We start from the raw sequence: 20,836 nt of genomic DNA, 5'->3' as shown, positions 1-20,836 counted from the left end.
CATATTTTTGGATCAAACATTTCTACATGTCTTATTTGAAATTTATATATTATTTCAGACACGTTTCATTAAATTTACTTTCATTTAATATGTCCTTATTAAAATTTTATATTTTATTTTATCAATTTCTTTTCGCGCACACGTGATAATTAATCTTTACACATTTTATGTAAAGATTAATTATCACGATTAATTACTAACAGGACCGAATATTTTACACTTCAATCAATTGCCAAAATAAATACCAAAGCAAAAATTATATTAATAAAGTAATATAATCCTATTAAATCTTAAAGAAATCTTAGAGACAAAAGTTTTTACGCAGTTAAACGTGAGAGATGCGTTTATAAGTAGATATTTATTTATATTACAAAATTAGTTGGTTCATATTTAGTAAATAAATATATATGTTTAGAGCGCGTCTTAAGCGGCTCCTAGACAATCAATGTCATTACACAATATTTGATATTGCACAATATTATTGATCGTCTAGAAGCTGTACTGAGCTTCTAGATAGTTTGTTTTAAATTCTTTAAGAAGAACATCGATAATATTGTGCAAAATAGTTGTACTATAACATTGAGCGTCTAGATACCGCTTTGTAAGTTATAATAATAATGAAGTAATAAGAAACTTCTCAGTCTTCTTCTCATACAGTTCTGTAAATATCATCCTCAATCCTATAAGATCTGGCAAGTTTACCTTAAGTGGCAAGTCTAGCTATCAGGATAGTTTTGGGATTGTTCATGCTTCTTCATGGACTTCCTGCTAAATAGGCAGAATCGTCGACGGATGCGATTGTTCAAACATTGAAAAATTTTGCGAGAGGAAGGACGGTGACTTCGGATTGCTACTCGTGGACGTTGATACAGTATTTAACATGAACGATTCACAATTTGCATCTCTACCTCGCTCGTTGTACCATTGATTTCGGGCTGCTTCCACGATTATCCAGAAATACACGCTCAACACTGTAATTATTGTCAATCATTTTGTACAAAATAGGCCATATTTGTTTTTTGGTTTAGTAAAATCAATTTATCTTTACGACAGGTTTGGTAACACAGATCATTAAAGATCATTCATAGCGCTAGATGGATAAATATTTCTCTGTTAATATACTTTCGTTAAGATTTCTTTTTGGGTAAAGTTGCTTTGATAGTAATTCATAAGAATATATTTTTTCGATCTATTTATATTATCAAATAATTTTCAAACTTTTATTTTAAGAACAAATTAGATAATAGCGTTTGTTTGTGTTTAATCAATAGACTTCACAAAGGTAATTCGGGATATAGGTATATGTATTCAGAATTCAGTTATCAGAATACAATATTTACATGAAATCATAAAAAAAGGTTGGAGTACTTACTCAAATAGAGACTGCATATCGTAGTATACCAAAAATATAAGGTAGTTCGTTGATCATATATTATATGATTGCATAGCGACACAGTCTGATCTATTACGCTACCCATTTGTAAATACATCCAAGGCACGGCGGCTGTATGTCTCTTCTGTGAACGTACGCGGAAGTTAGCGTGGTCGTTAGCGAGTTGAGACAAGGCTGTTACGTGCCCAAAATACATCTCGCGGATAAAGAATGTTTGACGAATTTGTATTCGATCGGCGATATCGCTACGACCTTTATCGTAAGAAAACAATGAAAATCGTATACTTCGCTTACGAACAGAGTATTGTAAAAAAAATTCTATACTTTGCTACTAAATATTTTGCGAAGAAAGAAATTAAAAGGTTCGTAAAATTTCTCGGAATACTTATCGGAATTTAATAATTTCCAAAATTAACTTAGACATAAATAAATTCAAAATTAATATAAAGACAAAAAATAAAATATATAGCAAAGTTATCTCACAAATTAGTTGAATAATCTTCCTTCGCGTGATGTCGTAAACTAAACAGTTTTGGTACAACTTAAAATCGATTAATTTATGAGCAGAAAAACTACTCAATTTTCTTTTAAACACTTACCGATAACGATCCTATAATGAGGAATATGCTCGCTGACAGAAACAAGACGGCATATATGAGAAAACATATCAAGGCACTTTCCGCTAAAATGTACAACGTTGCGTTATTCTATACGTTTGTGGAAGCAATTCGCGTATTTAATAATAAGCATGTCAAGTCTTACCTTTTTTCTTCCCCACTACGTACTTCTGCATTGCTTGCATCCAATTTAATCCTAGTATAGCCCAAGTCTTGACAAATTCGAAAAAATCATCATCGCTATCTCTTGAAAAAAACTTGCTTACCAACACGTTTATTAATAAAATCGAAATGGACTGAAAAAAGAATAAATACACGAAAAGCTGAATGAAATATAAAAATATATCTATTAATATGAAATATAAACGATTGATATAAATTTTCAAAACGGCATATCTTTGTACAAAAATATTTTAACAACTGTTTAGGAATTACTCTTGTAAATAATTATCGTATTTCGCTTATTTTTTAATGAAATAATTGGTTTAATACGAATAAAAATATCTCTAACATAAAAGTAATACAAGAAATTTCCCTTAAATACATCTAAACTCCAGACTTAAAATGACGTAGAAAGTATGATTAATTAATTTGATTTCGAATTCAATAGTAATCATCCGTATATTGGCTGCCTCGGCACCGGAAACATTATGTGCTTGCTTACATCAAAGGAGACTGAAGCAGGTTTTATATTCCACATTGGACATATTCTTGTGTAATTATTATAACAATGTGACAATAATTATTGTAAACATTCATAATTTTCGATATCACATTTCTTTTTTTCGATACGATTGCATTCGATATTAGAATCTAGTTATAGGTAATACGTGAATTAGACAACGCCGTACTATATATATATATATATATATATACGAATGTATGAAAAGAATATGGAGTAGAGAACACATGAAATCTTGAACTTACCATCGTATATGCTCCGATCACCTTCGCCGCGAACGTTACGCCGATATAACGCGTCATGACGAAAAAATTATTCGTGTGATCGCTTTGCCTCGCGGATACAAAATGAAGAAGTCGGATCTTACGGCGCGGGCGTCACTTTTCGTGTTACCTTGTCTGACAATACTTGCACGTTGTAAAAAGTGTAAACACATGGACGAAGGTAAATACACATTTAAAGCGACAATCTCCAAAATTAATCTCGCTCACCGTTGTACCGCGCGAGCGAGACCCCGGTAATAATTGTCGTATCTGTTATAATTAACAGGAATAATTAACGCTGTTTCGTCCGTCGAATAATGTGACGATTGTCAGACAAGAGCCTGATTTGAACAGGCGTCACGAGGAACAGAATCGTTAGAATCGTTCCGCATCGTTCGACTGTCGTAGCAATAATGTTGTTTTAGCTGTTACAAACTGAAAGAAACGTATCATTGGTACACTATTGTAATCATGATAATCGAACACGTCAGCGTTTTATCATATGAATCACCTCAAAGAAATTGCGAAGAATTTATCCAAAGGAAATTATATTTAGAAATTGTATTAAAGTACACTTTATCAAAATGTAAGTTTTGATTGTGTGTATGTACGCACGCGTGCACTTCATTTTTCAGTTATAAAAACTAAACTTTGACTAATCGTTTTAATTACGTTATAAAAATTCTATATGTTTAGAAGAAAAATATTGAAATCTGAAATTTATATCATTTTTATTTCCAGAAAAAATATGAAAACGTACATTGTATGTATAAAAATTACTTTAACGATAAATAATAAACTTTAATCTTAAAAATATGTAAATTAATAGTAAATTTACACGTTTATACTTACTTAAAATTTATATACATTTATTTAAAAATAAAAATCTCATAAATTAAAAAATTTAAATAATATTTTCCATATATATAATTTATTTATATGTATATATACTCTCCATATATACATAAATAGATACATATATAAAAATATCCAGCCTATGATATACTACGTATATATGTATATGTATATTAAAAGAGTATATATATATGTATATGCATATATTTCTATGTAATATGTTATTATATATAACATACATATATTTATATATTGTATATATATTGACATATTACATATAACTTTTATTTAAAAAAATAATATATATTCTGTATTAAGCATAACTGTACGTTGTGCAATTCCACAAAAAATACAAATGTATATTAGTTATATATCAATATAGAGTATTATACAATTAATAATTAATATAAATTTTGATAAAAGAAATATATATGAATTTCATACAAACGCTATAGTCTCGGAAACATTGAGCCTGTTCTTTTTAGTTGAATTTCTTGCACGGTTCATCTTCTCTCTTTTTCTCTCCAACGTGAAGAGGAAAAGAAGAAAGACGAGCCGTGCAAGAATTTTAACTAAAAAGAACAGACCTACTATAATCTCTGCTCCGCTCTGAGATACGCGCATGCGCCAGCATTCGCGCAGTTCGCCACATGTTCTTTCTACAGCGTGGTAGATGTTCTTATGATTTTACGCGTACTTTACTTTTCCGCGCTTATATACCTAAGAAAAAAAGTGATTTGTGATAAACAAACGTACTAATGACAATTCAAGACATGGACATCTGTTTGAATGTAACGACGGGTCCAGCTGTCGCAAAGAAAAAGGTAAGTGCTTGGTTATGATTATAGGTTAGGAAAGGTCTATAAACACACTGCATAAAGTGCATATGTGCAAAGAATTTGTACAGATTTTATTCAATTGCGTATAGAAAACTGAAAACGTAAGAAAGAGATCGATGCATAACGTAAAATAAATGTTTGTATTCAGAATACACTGAGAAGAACCAAGTCTTTCAAAACCTCAATTAAAAAGTTTAAGAATCAGTCTTTCCATAAAGATGCAGTACTAAATAGCAAAGAATCAAGAAAAACCACGGATACGCAGGAAACAGGATACAAGAAAAGAATAAAACAGAAGTCATTATCAGTTATCTTTGCTAAAAAGTTGAAAGAAGCAAACTTTGCCTGTCGAAACGTACCGCATCCTCAAATTCCATCTCAAGATGAAGATCTAACAGCGAAAGCTGCAAAGCCAAAAAGAATTGAACAGTCTAATGTAATAAACAAAAAAAACATGAAATCTGATAAGATTTCTTCTACTGTGAACTTTGATTCCATAAATGAATCAACTGTGTCTTTTACAAATGCAACAAAAGAACATATTGATAGAATAGCGTTGACAAAAAGGAGAGATAAATCAAAGGTTGAAAATCAACTAAAGAGATCATTTTCCACTACATTTTCGAGTCAGTTAAAAAATCAGAATGAAACAGATTTATTAAATTCGACTAAAAAACATAACATTCCTAAAAATAATTTTAAATTAGACAAGACATGTAAAGTAATTAATGAATCACCAGTTTTAAAATCTGATAAGATTCCTTCTACTGCAAACTCTGATTTCACAAATGAATCAATTGTATCTTTTACAAAAACAACAAAAGAAAATGTTGGTAGAACATTGTTAGCAAAAAAGAGAGATGATTCAAAAAGTGAATCAAAGAGATCACTTTCTGATATATTTTCAAATCAATTGAAAAATCAAAATGAATTAGATGCTCCAAATTTAATACAAAAACATGGCATTTCTAAAGATAATTTTAAATCAGATAAGAAATATAAAATAACTAAAGAATCACCTATTTTAAAAAACACAAAGGAGACAGATATCTTGAACAAAAAGAAAGAAAAAAGAAATAACAAGAAAATTGTAAATAACAACAAAGAATCAGATGAAACTCCAAAGTTAATGCACAGAGCTAGTGGAAAAATGTCCTCTTTATTTGGTAATAATCCCGACGTACCAACCATAGGTCAGCGATTTGTAAAACCTGTAAATGAACCAGTTTTTACAGAGATTACTTTCGCAGATCTCAATATTCATCCATATATGGTTAGTATTTGCGATAGTTAACATTTGCAATGAAAATATTTGCAGCAAAATAACAATTTATAATTCTTTTCACAGATATCAAATTTAGAGCAAAATATGGGTATAACTAAAATGACAACTGTTCAACAAAAAGCGATTCCTCAGATATTCTCAAATAAGGATGTTTTAATAAGATCTCAGACAGGATCTGGGAAAACATTAGCGTATGCTTTACCCATTGTTGAACTGTTACACAAAATTAGACCTAAACTTAATAGAAATAGTGGTTTATCGGCTCTTGTAGTTGTTCCAACGAGAGAATTGGCCTTGCAAACGTACGAGTGCTTTATAAAATTGGTTAAAGTAAGTTAGACGAATAAATTTTGCATACATTAGCATTTATTAGACATACCAAAATTACATTTTAAATAATTTTAGCCTTTTACGTGGATCGTACCAGGTTACATAGTTGGCGGGGAAAAGAGAAAAGCGGAAAAAGCTCGGTTACGTAAGGGATGTAATATATTAATATCTACTCCTGGTAGATTATTAGATCACATAAAACACACAAAAGCGTTGAGATTAAATGATGTTAGATATTTCGTGTTAGATGAAGCTGACAGAATGCTTGATATGGGATACGAAATGGATATTTCTGGGTAGGTTTCATATTTTTTTTAGTTTGCATATTAATTTTATGTGTAAATTAATGCAATTGTTATTTAATATGTTAATAATAAGAAAGTATAAATAATAACATGAATACAATTATAACGTTTAAAAAGTTATAATAATAACGTTTTTTATAATTTAGGATAGTAAGTGCTTTGAAAGTATCATGCTCTAACGATGAAAAAGAATACGACGCTATGAAAATATTTAGACAAAATAGTAAGAAGATATTTACAGATGAAGAAATTGAAGAAACTTTAAAGGAAGATGATATGAAGTTCAAAACAGAAGAAAATAATACTGATAGTAAAAAGAAACAAATATATCATTCAAGTGACGATGGCGATAGCGATCATGCCGCTAATAATATCTTTGTATCAAAAAAAAGGAAAAAAGATATAAAGCATTCCGGTATAAATAAAAAATCTGATTTGACAGTAGAAAGTATTCAAAATGTCAAGCAAGATTATGAAAATCAATGGAGAAGGCAAACAATTTTATTGTCTGCGACTTTGACACAAGCTGTTGAAAAATTAGCGGGTCTCACGATGCACGATCCAATCTTCGTTGACGCAGCTAAAAAAAATTTAGAAATGAGCGGGGGAGATACTAGCGCGATTAATGAAGACTTAATAGTTCCGCAAAGTGTAATTCAGAGTTACATAGTCACTCCGCCCAAATTAAGAATGGTTACTTTAAGCGCTTACATCGCCGGGAGATGTCAGGTAAGAAAATCTCCATTTTATCAATAATATAGCATTGTTGCGTTGATTTACGATTAGTGGGTAAGTAGCCCATTTTCCATTTTTTTTTAAGTTTTCCATTTTTTTTCTATAGACTCCTGGACAGCATAAAATACTGATTTTTATGGCTACACAAGATATGGTAGATTATCATACCGAAATTTTGTCTTCTATTCTTACAAAACCAATAGACGATGATGACGAAGACTCCGATGCGCTAGTTGATGTAGAATTCTTTAAACTACACGGTAATATGACACAGAAGGAAAGGACAGAAGTCTTCAAAACTTTCAGCCAAGCGAACAGTGGAGTACTATTGTGCACAGTAAGTCGTACATTTTATCGATAATAGTATAAAATACTTGAAATATTTACGAATATATTGTGGACCTTAAATTTTTATTCTTTTGCACATTATAAATATTAAAATTTTTTTTATTTATTTACTCTTAAATATATATTGCACGTTAGATGTTTTACTTGGAGTCAATACATATATATACTTAAAAAAATTAATTATTATATATATAAAAATAAAAGCGTATAAAAGAGATGGGAGCGTTGAAAAATTAAGAGAGAATAGCGACGAAAGAATAACAACGAAAGAAAAGCCAGGAATATCTGTCGGCACTCCCTGAGCTGTAAATTACTTCGTGGCTTATTCTTTCAAGAGGGAATTTAATACCTCTGGACCCACGCTGTGTTCGGAGGTTAAAAATTATGCAGACGCATGAAACCTTCGTAATGAGTATAATTACGATCATTTGTCTGTTCCCCATATCGGTGTTTTCTTTACTTCACAGAGCAATTATTTATAGAAGTCCAAATTTTGCAATAACAATTTTTTCCTATTATTTTTTTTCTATTAATTACTAATAATTATTAATCTCCTGTGAGACCCAAACCGCGGGACTCCAATAAAATCTTTAATGGAAAGATATTTCTTATTCGAATCGAATAGTAAACGCAAAATATTTACCTGTTTGTGATAGATCACAGAAGTGCCTGTTCCACTAATTGCATTCCGCGAACAGCATAATTAATCATGACGCGATAATGTTTGCGAAGTAACGGATAACTTTCTTTCTCTCCCCGCTGCTAATTACATTCGTATTACATTGGCCGAATTAATCTGACGTCGAATAACAGAGCAACTTTCTGATTCACATTGAACTCTCGGTGACTGCTTTAACTGCCGTAATTACCGGTGAAAGCGATCGATTTCGTCATTAGACGCGGGGATAGACTGTCGAAAATAAAACGACACAGCGGGTCTCATTTCTTCATCGACCAATTTAGATTTTAACATGAAATACTGTTATGGCACTTTCACGTGTCTGAAAGTATCGCAGATATCGGAAGAACGCGTGCAAAAGAAAGAAAAAAAAAAATATTAAATCGCGGCAGGATTTGCAAATTGTAAACTTCACGATTGGCGTCACGCAAACGAATGACAACTTACGCATCCTGAAAATTAATTATTTCTCATCAGGCGATTTATTTCTTGTGAAGTCGATGTCCGATTCGAAAATTTCGAAGTCTCGCGGGTCCTCGTTAAGCTCTATACTTTACGATTAATTAACAACCCATTCTTTCGAATTGCGCGTATCACGAATCGCCCTATAAAGAAGAACAACAAGATCAAAATCTACAAAATTTATTCTGAATATAACGGACATTCATTCGTTATACTTTATAGCTTTCTTTTCTCACAGTTTTATTCACTCTGGGATTTCGCATATGCCATAATTTCTCTGACAGAACAAACTTTGAATAAAGAAATTACTCGTGTGAATATAATAATAATACTTACTATGATGAAGCGAGGCAATTAATATGTAGAAAGACTAAAATTATGGTTGAATATATTTTGTATTTCTTTAGAAGTATGCAAATATATGATGTTACCTCATTATTAAAAATTCTCAACATTTTATGGCAATATAAACATTGACCAATTTATATATCTGTAACGTTTTGATTATTCTAATAAGAAACTAATTTTCTTGAATTATGTTATGATATTTATTATATTTATACATTTTTTACATATTTTTTCTAGTTGCGTTATGTTAACATAGATTAAATAATCTTTAATTCACGATTCTTGATTATAAAGTATAAGGAATATTTATATATTTTATTTTTATATTTCATTGTTTATGTTTTATAAAATTATCCTGTAAGATCATTTTTAATTTTAACATTTTGAAAAACCGAATTTAATCAATTCCAAATTTGCTACATTTATTTTTGTTGATTTTAAATATTTAATTGCATTTAATCCTAAAAACAAGTAGATTTATCATTTATTAAAATAGAAAAAAATCTAAAATATTAAAAATACGTGAATAATTACGCTGCTAAGAGCATACCAGGAGTTTACTTGTTATTAAACCGATGAATCCCAGTTGCGCGAACATATTGACATAATTGCTAACGTTGGAGCAAGCACAAGAGGGAGAAGGAAGAAAATGTAATAATTTATTGTGTACTTAGAGAGACATCGGGCATATTTAACTCCTTAATGTTGATCCACGGAATGTGCGATGGCAACCGCCCACGTTTTACGGCGTCGCTACCACGTAGGTTTTACGGCCACGTTATTAATTTCCACGTTGAAAAGCCACGAGGGCACCCGCGGCCGGAATATTCCGCGGCTCTCAGCGGTGGTGGATCCGGATCCACGATGTGATCTATGGCCCGAGTGAGATGTTTTGAGCGGGCGATCCGTTCTCGATCCCGCGGCCCACGATCCCCGGTCCCTTTCTTAAACGATCGTTTGTCTTAATCGCCGCCATCGATCGCTCTTCAGCGTGCCGTTCTCTTTACGTGTGTTGAAACCGGTGGCAGGTATCGTGCGCTTGTAGCGTTTTAATGTGCCAAATGCACTTGCTATGTTTATGAGCGTTGTACACGTAATTACAGACTTACGTTAAATTTTAGAGAAATGTTCTTTGGCAAAATCAACTTTAAGTAATAACTTAAACCAGGATAATATCATTAATTAGTTAATGTTAAACATTAAAAGCTCAACTAATTTTTATTATTTATTTTCTTTATGTATAATAGACATTCTGGAATTATTCGTGAAAGTTATGTAGGTAAATCATTTGATATGTTTTTGTAGCACATTTTAGCTTTGCGCGAAAAGCAGGATTTTGATAAAATATTTAACAATTTAATTATATAAATATAGATTTAAAAATAATTTTGTTTGGATAATCAAAATAATTATGTAGGATGCTCAAACTAATTGCTGAAGTATTAATACCTTTTGTAACATCAATTCTTCGTTCTACAGTTGTGTTGATTATCTTACAAAATTATTTTCAGATCTATGTCTATAAGTTAAATTTTTAGATATTTCAACACAACCGTTCTTTCCATGCATGAACGTAATGTTGTATAAAATTCTAATATCACAGGCATCGATTTTTTCTTTCGTTCAGTTTTCTCTTTTTGTTTTCATTGATATTTTTAATCGCACAAAATAAATAGAAATTGTTTTATCGACATTCATCAAGCGATAAAATGTAACGGAATCACGGGGCGAGCTCAAGAGATTCGGCCCGATCGACATTGATTTCGATTGGTTGGGGGTTCCTTTCTCGTACTCCTTCACGCTGGCGCCCGGATCGCGCCGTCGTCGACGTATGTTGAATTAATAGCAGGAAAAGATGTAATAAGAATACACGGATGCACGTCCGTATCGTGCCGCGAAAGAATTCCGGGGTGCCACGACGCCCCCCACTGATGGTCTGGGATTAGTCCTCGGGGCCCGTCAAGCGGAGAGACCCGGTGAGGCTCTCGCCGCGGTAAATCATCGACTAGCCGAACGTCGAAATCAGGGCCGTGCTCAAACGTTCGCCGTTGGGGTCTCGCAGCGGGCGCTCCCTGCCAGCCGTGTGCATTCACGTCGCCACAAAACGAGAAATCGCCGCGGTTTGTAAGACATTTGTACCAGCAGGTCGCAGACTCGCCGTTGCCGCTCTTGTTCGTGGAACGAGCCACTTCTCGTAGAGTCGGAGAGCGATAACTACCGAGAACATTGTCCCGGACAAATTGCAGGGAAATGACAAGGTTCTGGTTCTCATCCGAATTGTTCAATATCACGTTCGAGGTGCTTCGTACTTTGATCTAGAAAAGATCTGAAACTACACCTTTTTTTATAGAATATATACGCGCCCGCGTGATTAACTTATGAATAATTACAATATATTATTTGTTAAACAGCAGATTTAGATTATTTTTTATTCTTATGTTCAATACAGGCTCTTTGGAAAACATTTGACGTGCAAATTGCCAATTAAGTCCAGAGTATGTAAGAAAAAGTATTTTTTCTTTTCAATTGTCCAGGATGTCGCAGCTCGAGGATTAGATATGCCGAAAGTAGACTGTGTTGTTCAATATACTGGTCCAATTTCGGCTAGAGACTACGTTCATCGAATCGGTAGAACCGCGCGCGCAGGTTGCTCCGGCACGGCGACAATCTTCCTAACGCCCTCGGAAATCGAATTCGTACGGATGCTCGAGTCGAGACGCATCAGAATCAAGCAGCAGGACATGAACGATGTCCTGGATAAGCTACTGGGACCTCTTTCCAAGCACAACTCTGTGCAGGCAGCGGCTGTCGCCCTCCAAAACGATTTCGAAGATTTAGTACTGGAGAATCGGCAACTTGGTGCGAAAGCGTGTAAAGGTAAGTGCAATATTTTACGATTCGCGCTACGTAATAAAAGTATATTTTTTTTCTTTAATTATATAAAGTTATTAATCATTTAAGATTTTAAACCAGATATGTTGCCTCGGAAAGAATCAAAGTATTTAAAAATTTAGCTAGATATAGATCTGAAAATAATTTTGTTGAAACATCAAAATAATTGGAATACTTAAACATTGATGACAATACTACAAAAAATTTTAACATTGTAACAATCAGTAAATGTCCTTCATAATTATTTTGACGATTCAAATAAAACTATTTTCAGATCTGTATCTAATTAGATATTTCAGCATAATCATTCCTTCCGTGTATGAATTTGATACTATGACATCGATTGAATGATAGCAAGGCATTTGTTGTGTTAAAATGAATAATTATATAATCCTTTTCTAGTTAACATACGAGTATATATTTCTACGTATATTTTAAAAGTGCGCGTACAATAAAAGCTTAAATCTTTGCTTTCGTGAGAGGCAAAGTGTTGATGAGGAGTTGCGAAGGATGAGTGAACATCTACTTTGACGCAGTTGGATTGTAACGAAAGCGAGCTGACTTTCAGGGTAGACTAAGCCAATTCCAGCGAGCACCCCACTCGCATATAAAGCAACCCCTACGCGTACACGTTATGGGGCTCTTATTCCGTCTCCCTTCACATTTGCCTCGTTCGCCACTTGGATATTTACATAGTCTACGAACGAGGAGGGATGATCCTGTTTGCTATGCTATGGTTACTCTATTAGGGTCGTTATGGAGAAGAATTTATTTGCTGCAATAATAAATCCATTATACCCGGTCTAATACTCGTGAAGTGAAGACATTAGCCCTCTTCACGTTCACGATGATTTTTTTTTCCCGCAAATCTATTTGCTTTTCCATATAAATATCGCCAGTTAACTTGTTGCTTTCTTAAACCTTCCTCTTGATTATTCAGCTTATTTATTCAGCTCAAGGTAAACTTTGTCGCTTATAAATACGAATATGTACTTAATTCTAAATTTTCTGTTATCAAACATGAAAAGTTTTAGCAAATTTCTGCTTGCGAGGTACTAATAGTGACATATATAAACGAATTTTGTTTATCTTACGAAGATTACTCTTACGAAAGTGCATTAACGACTGGTGTTACGTCAATTGCCATAACCGCACAAACGGCGAACATTTCCAAAAAGGAAATTCGGGACCATTAATCTTTTTAAGAGGTTTTCAAGCTTCGAAATTATCCCGCATCAGCCAAGGCTTTACACGAAGGTTAGCCACGGTTTTTGAGCGCTTAGCCGCCCCAGATTTGAGTGACGTTACACAGCTAACCACTTGACCGTTCCTCCGCACGTACTGAGTGATTGATAGATTAATTGCTGCCGCCGTTCGTGACCTCGGTATTGCACTTTTCGCATGGAAACCGAGGGAGCGAATGAGAGGAAAGCAGGAAGTGGATAACAAATTAGTTAACATCTTTCGATATATCTACTGAAACCATTTGCGTTTATTGTCTATCATTCGTTTGTTCTAATATATGCTCATAGCGACAAAAATAATTTAAAATGTTTGGGGAAATTTCTTGTAACAAAGACGACAATAATATCGACAAATATTTTTTACCGCGAAATATTTTTGTTTATCTCATGAATAATAACATATTGTTGATGCATTTGCTAGTATTGATTATATATTTTTTTATAGCTTTTTTTACATAAATAAGAATTATTTTCAGATATTCCAAAATTTTTTTTTATTTGCAATTTCATTACAATTTTATGTAATCACATGCATTTGATATTAGCTACTTTACATTTTATACAATTAAGCTGAAAAAAATCAGCTATACTTAAATCAGCGTGGCATATCAGACATAATACGAGGCAAGTATAGGAATTAAGATCGTAAAAACGTTCGTACAACAGAAGCACAATAGAAAATAGCGCGGCACGTGAACACATTCTGCGTTCTTCACGACAATTCCGAAATTTATTTAATTCGCAACTGATGCGAAGACCGGTCGACGAGCAGAGAAGTGGAAATCTCGCTAATTCGTAATATTATCACCCCAATAGAGCCGAACAGTCTTCAATAGCAAGTACAGCTCTATAGAACAACCCCCGAGCTGCAACCCTCGCCACTAACCTGAGAGATTCATCCCTCACTCCTATATCCCATATATACGATTTGAGTCTCGTGTCGGTCGGCTATATTCCATTCGTCATAATTCTCTGTAAATATTTTCTTAATATTATAACTTAGCAGAAATAGCATAGCAGATTATTAGATTGTAGATTTGATCTTATTTCGATTAAATGACTTACTTGATTTAAATTCAGGATAATAATATACGTAAATTTAAATACTTGGTATATTTAATACTCGTGCAGATTTAAGATGGCTATGAATCTGTCTCTGAATACCATTTTTTATCAGTTTATAATCGAGATTTTGTAAGCACTTGTATAAAAAAAAAATTTATGTATTTTTATATAAATTTATTCTGACTATTGTCGCGACAATATCATGACGATGCTGAGCTAATTTCACGCACTCGTCGCGAGTTAGATCGAATTCGCTGTATATCGTTCGCGCGCCTTTCACAGAGGGTGGCCGACACAATCCAACCACTGAATGTGACTTCCGCCAAAACCACTTACGCTTTGTGGCGAGAGACTCTTAACAATGCGATACAGGATACAAATACAATAAGACGCAGTTACATCACTTAGGAACAATGCTACCCCACTCTTACATCCCCGTTCTTCCCGCCACTCTGGCTTCTCAGTTAGACACCGCCCCACGTGTGATTTATGTGCTAAATGGAGAAAAACATTTCTCCCTTTTCAACGCTGACACCAAGCCACAAGAAAGACTCCAGCAGTGTTTCTTATGCGCAGAAGGGAGGTGTCGAGATTGGAAGCAGACGGAAATCAGGACGGAAAACGTTGAGACATCAGTCCTACCGCGAAAGAATTATGAAAATTAGAGATACTTACAGATGGAATTTTCACTTCAAGTGGAACGTGTAACTTAATCTATTTGGCCATATATAAATCGTGTCCATTATATATTTAAAAAAAAATAGATGCCACACCTATATACACAAAAATACGATAGCATTTAATTGATTCGAAAACCGACGATTAAAAAACGCGAGATATTTTTTCCTACTTGTTGAGATATCTTATTCCATTATTATAACCATTCATGTAGACTACGGTCTACTTAATGTTATAAACGCTTTGAAACATTCTTTGATTAATTAGTACAATTTTTTCTTCTAATTGTTCATTTAAATGCTTCGAAGTATTTTCGCAGCGTTAAATGGATCGCACCTGTAGTGTAATAATCTTACGCGAAATATCTTCGCTGCTAAAATACAGAAATTTAAGCAATTTGTGACGCTCGGTATGAACAAACGGAGGCCAAATTTATTCTCTCAATCGAGAGATTTTTCACACGGAACGCCAACGGTGTGCATATGTCGAGTTCTCTTAGAACCAGAGATCCCCCGGGTTTCTCACCCGTGCGCACAAGCAAGAGACGTTAAGAAGGGACGCGAGGGTGACTATTAGCTGCAGCACTTGACTCGACTACCCCCTCCTCACCGTTAATGCCTCTTAATAGCCCGCCACGGGGCGCGCACACACCCCACGGAATCGCGCAGTCCAACCCCCGTGGAACCACCTAATGGAACTGCGATTAATAAGGGCGCACTACATGTAACTGATCATTACATCCGAGAGTTGCACGTGACCTCTTAAACGTAGACGAGATAAGTGTACTTGATGCGGCATTTCTCGATTTTATCCGCATTTTACACGTACTCCATCTTGAGAGACTACACGAATTTAGTGTTTTACTATTAATTACAACGTATATTTGCGTTCGTTATGAGTTATGACAGTATCAAAAGTTGCGATTAATTTGAACACAATACATATTTATTTCTCCCACAGAAATATGTAATAAAAATAAACTACGCATTCCTATGAAATTGTCACTCTCGGTTTAGAAAGAGAGAAGTAGTTTGAAGTATACCACTCTCTTTCTCTCTTTCTCTCTAAAGTATTAAATTGAAGAGAGATGCTGATATATTCAATTCTTTCCAACAGCCAAGATCAGAATATGCAATCTATACTCTATACTTATTACATCTATGATTTCTCCAAGCACAATTGAAAGACTCCCTGGAAAAACGTTGTAATTATCATTATTATGAAAAATAATGGAAAAACGTTACTTGGAAAAGCGTTGCATGTTTTTTTTTATTTAAAAAGTGTTAGATGTAACGTTCTTCTAGGAAGCCCTTCGATTATCGCATTTAACAATAATAATTGTGATACACACATTTTTTATCGTACTTGACGTGTCTGCAAATAATCTGATGCATATACTTACATATCTGCAATTGAGAACAATGAGTAGGTGGAAAGATAATTGTTTTATTTTACATAAAAATCTTTCTTTTCTGTAGCCTACGTCTCCTGGGTGCGTTTCTATTCAAGTTATCCGCGCGATATGCGCGAGATATTCAATCGAAAGGCGCTTCATTTGGGTCACTATGCCAAGAGTTTCGCGTTGAGGGATCCGCCACAACGAATCGGCGGAATCGGCAAGAAGCTACGCGAAAAAGAAATTTCGAAACCCAGGCACAATAACCGTCTATCGAGCAAGCCGTAAGTATCAGGATTTCCTTTCTTTTTTTCACTTGCGAGACGGTGAATATGTTTCACGGAGCTATCGCCCGGATTAATCTTAAGGCTGGAATGTATGAAAATCATCGAGTTAAGCGACCCATTCTCAATGTCCCTATATCGAGGCGTCACGCACAGTTGCGATAGACAATATGCTCCCATTTTGGGAGAGGACATCACGAATGGTCCGGCTGTTGATCCGCTCAGCTGACGTTTCAGCCGCGCGATCGCGAAGCCCATCGTCTCCGGAGTGACGGTATTAATGACGGATTCACGCGTGGCTTGGCGTGTTAACCGCGACGCACATCCACTAACTCTTCTCCTCCCTCTCGTGCCACCCACCCTCGCGTGCATACACGCCGTGTGCGGGATAGCTCGGCTCCTGGAGAGGTTGGACGCATCAAAACTGTCGCTCTGTGTCATCCGTCATGTACGACGAACGGGCGGACGTGTTCTACGGTGGCTGGCAACCATAAGCCATACGGCTCTCATCGTGTTCGTCCTCGTTGTGGTCCCCGTTCTCCCCCGGGCCGCGTTCCCTCTATCTCACTCCATCTGACTCGCGTTCTCTCGCTCGCTCACGGGACAAATGTGTCTCATTCCTTCTCTCGTTGCTCTGCCTTTCTCTTTCTCTCTCCATCTCACGTTCTACCTTCATGCGGTGTGCATTTCACATGGCACTCTGCTGGCTTCTGCCCTTCTCCAGGCTTCTCTCCGTCTCTCTCTCTATCTCTCCATTGTTCATAATTATACAATACGGCTATTAAACAGACTGATGCGACCGCCACTTCCGGTCGTGGCTGCGCCATTTACGGAAACCACGGGACGAGCACGAGCCTCCCTCCTCTCTTTGCCCCCGTCGCGTTGTTTCGTCTCGCTCGTGTTCTCGAAATCCTGAAACTGTCACCTACCTACCCGTTCGCATACTTCTTCCCCGCTCGCGTGTGCCCTCTTGCGTGCCCTGATTCTTTTTTACACGAACGTTTCTCGCCCTCCATTCATACATTATTCTACTTTCAATGTTTTTTACTCTGAACATAATTTCAAATACCGCATATAAACAGGAAAACGTGTGTTTTACTACAATTTTTCCTATTTTTTATTTTAAACGTGAATTTGTAGAGTGCAACTAGTTATGAATATCTAGTCTTATCATAATTAAAAGTATTTTACATCTGTTGCTTTTGCAATGTCCTTTGGTTTATATATATGTATATATACACATACATACAACACACTTAGTCTATTGCTCTTTCTTTTCACGGTCGCAAACGAGCCAAGTCCAACTACCACAGGCACTGTACTTCGTAATTTCTACGCCAACGTCCCTTCTACTTCATGTATCACGTCGTCTACATCACGCGAGTACCTTTCGCGTTTTTACCGAGCTTTATAATTCCTGTGTTCTCCGGCGATCATTTGCCTGCACTGCCATATTCACGTTCTTCGTCTCTCGTCCTCTTTCTTCCTCTTCCCTTTTACACCGTCTCCTCTATGCGCCCTTTTTTTCGCGTTACGCGCGGCGAATCTTTTTCCCCGAGACCGGCATTACGCATTAACGTGTTTAATGCGATTTGAATGGGCGTGCTTTGGGTGAGCACGACGGGCAACCGACTGGTGCCCTCCGCACGGGGAGAGAACGAGTCAGTTTTAATGGGTGAAAGGCGGGCACTGAGCTGACGGTCCAATGGATCGAGAGACGACTATGGTGTACGCCTCTGTGGGTGCGATTACCTATATGTTTGTGTGCGTATCTTAGCACAAGTGCGTTTGTCCATGTATGTGTGTGTGTGTGTGTGTGTATGCTTGACGCAGTTTCACATCGTCCTCCTTACACTCTACTACAGGACCTCTATAAGATCGACGAAAATTTTCATAGCTTCGATACTTTGCAGCTGGAAGTGTCATTCTGCGACTTGGACAGATAGAATACAGTCAGTATTTTATATTTATATTTTTTCTCATTTTTAATTTACAGTATTTAATCGAATACCTACTATTTATCTAATTTCAGAAACAGCTTTACTCAAATTAGTCGAACTAAATTGTCTAAATTACTTTATTTAAGTTTCACTGTTTATATATATATTTTTTTATCATATGGATAATGTGATAACTTTGAACGATATTTTTTCATCTTTTTTTTTTATTTATATATATTATGTTTATTACTTTATGTACAATTCTATTGTAGGTAAAAAATATGTCGATTATACTACTACAAAATTAATAGCGAAACTTATATATGAATTATCGATTAAACGGGAATTGCTATTACAGACCATAAAACATGATAATGCGTATTTCGTGCGTGACTCAGCGGTGGACAAAAACGTAGTGGCGGACATGAAATTTGGTACGGCAGTTGGTGGAAGCCCACCTCCGTTCGTCCGCGGGGTGTATCGTCGCGTTTTGATGCGCGCGCGCGTCCTGTTTTCTTTTTTCTTTAACTTTTTTTTGCCTCAATTTCCGATTACCGCGCTCTGTCCTCACCACATGTCGTTTACGTCGAATTATCGAAAATTGCGGGTTAGTCCTAATGTGAGAATTAAAGTGCGGCTACTCTCGCTTCCAGATCTGATGGGGTGCCGCAAAAGAAGCAGAGGACCGGAGACGGCGACGAGAAAAGAGCGGGGTTGTTGAAGAGGGTCAGAATGCTTAACACCTCCGAATACGATAGCGGCCTCGAACCCCCGAAGAAGCCAAAGAAGTAAACCCTGCGCTTCATCGGCGATTGTACATTAACTCGATTGTACGTGTTGTAAACAGGAACAGCGATTTCACGTCTGTAATTCGCTCCCTGTGAACTTGCATGTTTTTAACCTTGATTTGTATTAAACGTTTTGTTATAAATGTTTTAACCTATATAATTTATATTTATTTATCATTTACATTTCCAAATATTCGATAGCTTTCTTTTTAGCGTTTTTAATATGAAGAAATATACCATCTTTCTGCAATTTTCTTGCGTCTATTATGACGATTAAATAATGTTTGCCATTTTTACTATTTTGAATATTCCGATGGGATTATCTTCTTTTATTAAATATCAGAAATATTTTCAGGTTTGAATCCTGATATAAGTAACATAATAAGCAAGATATAATTTTATATAACGTACACATTAAAAATTTTATAATTACCCACTTCATTTTACTTTGCGTTTCTGATGTCATTTAAGATCATTCCTGTAACGTTTTTCAGTTTTTCTGTAATAGTTACTAATTGGTGGCAAATACGCTGCGGCAAAATGCAGTACGACGGAAAATGTCGGGTTTAGGGAAATTAACTGTAATAATATCGCGCTAATCGCACGGTATGGGCGGCCACGTCGAATACGCTTTCGCGGTCACGAGATCGCGCAACGTTTTAACTCCCTTTTTGCTGCCCGGCTCCGCTTATCTCATTCTCCTCACGATAATTAGCAATCGCCTTCTGATAGTACGTACTTACAAAACCGCCATTTTGCCGGCGTCATAACGATATCACGCTAATTGCGCTTTCGTTTCCACTTCAATATACCTTCCATGTGGTCACGAAATTGCGAGTTACTCTATTATTGTTAGAATCGAATTCAACGGCCATTAAGAACGAAAGTATTTTATACTTCGCAATTTGATATCGCTTTATTACTTATTGTCTACTATCGGAGTATCTCACGGTTTGACAAAAGTCTATATTTATATCGGCTGCTATTTTAATTATCTTGAATTTGTCTTTTGTGCCTTTAAATCTGTTTTAGATATTTCTGAATTTTCTATTCAAGAAATTAATTTATTATTATAATTCGATATACACAGCTCAAGATTCTTAACTTCGTAACGTTCTGATTAATGCATTTTGCATTTTGATGTCGAGTTCAAGTGCCTGACTTTTTTTAGATTTAATTTGATCTTAGTGCACTTTGGGGTCGGTATAAAACCGTGCTGGCAGCAACGTTGGAAAGCTTATACTGCATACATCACGTGTAACACCTACGTATACGTGCTTACATGTGTATTGCGATGGAATTAGGAGTTTCGTCGCCGAGGCTAATTTGCCAAAGGGTGCTAAAGAGCTAACGTGTCCTGCGGTGCTTCTTTCCCGGCTTCCTCGGACTCGATTTCAGGCAGTTGCAG

General features: G+C 35.4%; 2 protein-coding genes across 2 annotated transcripts; one reads left to right on the top strand and one right to left on the bottom strand.

Annotated features, from left to right (window-relative positions):
• Nucleotides 1-590: 590 nt before the first annotated feature.
• Nucleotides 591-3,060, bottom strand: LOC108759582 (uncharacterized). Its single transcript, XM_018505078.1, has 5 exons — nucleotides 2,938-3,060; nucleotides 2,156-2,306; nucleotides 1,993-2,075; nucleotides 1,373-1,517; nucleotides 591-971 (listed from the first exon to the last, which is right to left on the bottom strand). The coding sequence occupies exons 1-5, from the start codon at nucleotides 2,992-2,994 to the stop codon at nucleotides 769-771; spliced, it is 639 nt and encodes a 212-aa protein (XP_018360580.1). The 5' UTR covers nucleotides 2,995-3,060; the 3' UTR covers nucleotides 591-768.
• A 1,400-nt stretch (nucleotides 3,061-4,460) lies between these two features.
• Nucleotides 4,461-19,585, top strand: LOC108759591 (probable ATP-dependent RNA helicase DDX31). Its single transcript, XM_018505097.1, has 9 exons — nucleotides 4,461-4,634; nucleotides 4,798-5,922; nucleotides 5,998-6,264; nucleotides 6,340-6,560; nucleotides 6,716-7,298; nucleotides 7,411-7,641; nucleotides 11,676-12,018; nucleotides 16,499-16,700; nucleotides 19,294-19,585. The coding sequence occupies exons 1-9, from the start codon at nucleotides 4,569-4,571 to the stop codon at nucleotides 19,430-19,432; spliced, it is 3,177 nt and encodes a 1,058-aa protein (XP_018360599.1). The 5' UTR covers nucleotides 4,461-4,568; the 3' UTR covers nucleotides 19,433-19,585.
• Nucleotides 19,586-20,836: the final 1,251 nt, after the last annotated feature.

This window comes from Trachymyrmex cornetzi, unplaced genomic scaffold (assembly GCF_001594075.2).
Source record: "Trachymyrmex cornetzi isolate Tcor2-1 unplaced genomic scaffold, Tcor1.1 scaffold195, whole genome shotgun sequence".
Classification (NCBI taxonomy): Eukaryota; Metazoa; Arthropoda; class Insecta; order Hymenoptera; family Formicidae; genus Trachymyrmex; species Trachymyrmex cornetzi.
This window is presented reverse-complemented; position numbering and strand designations above follow the sequence as displayed.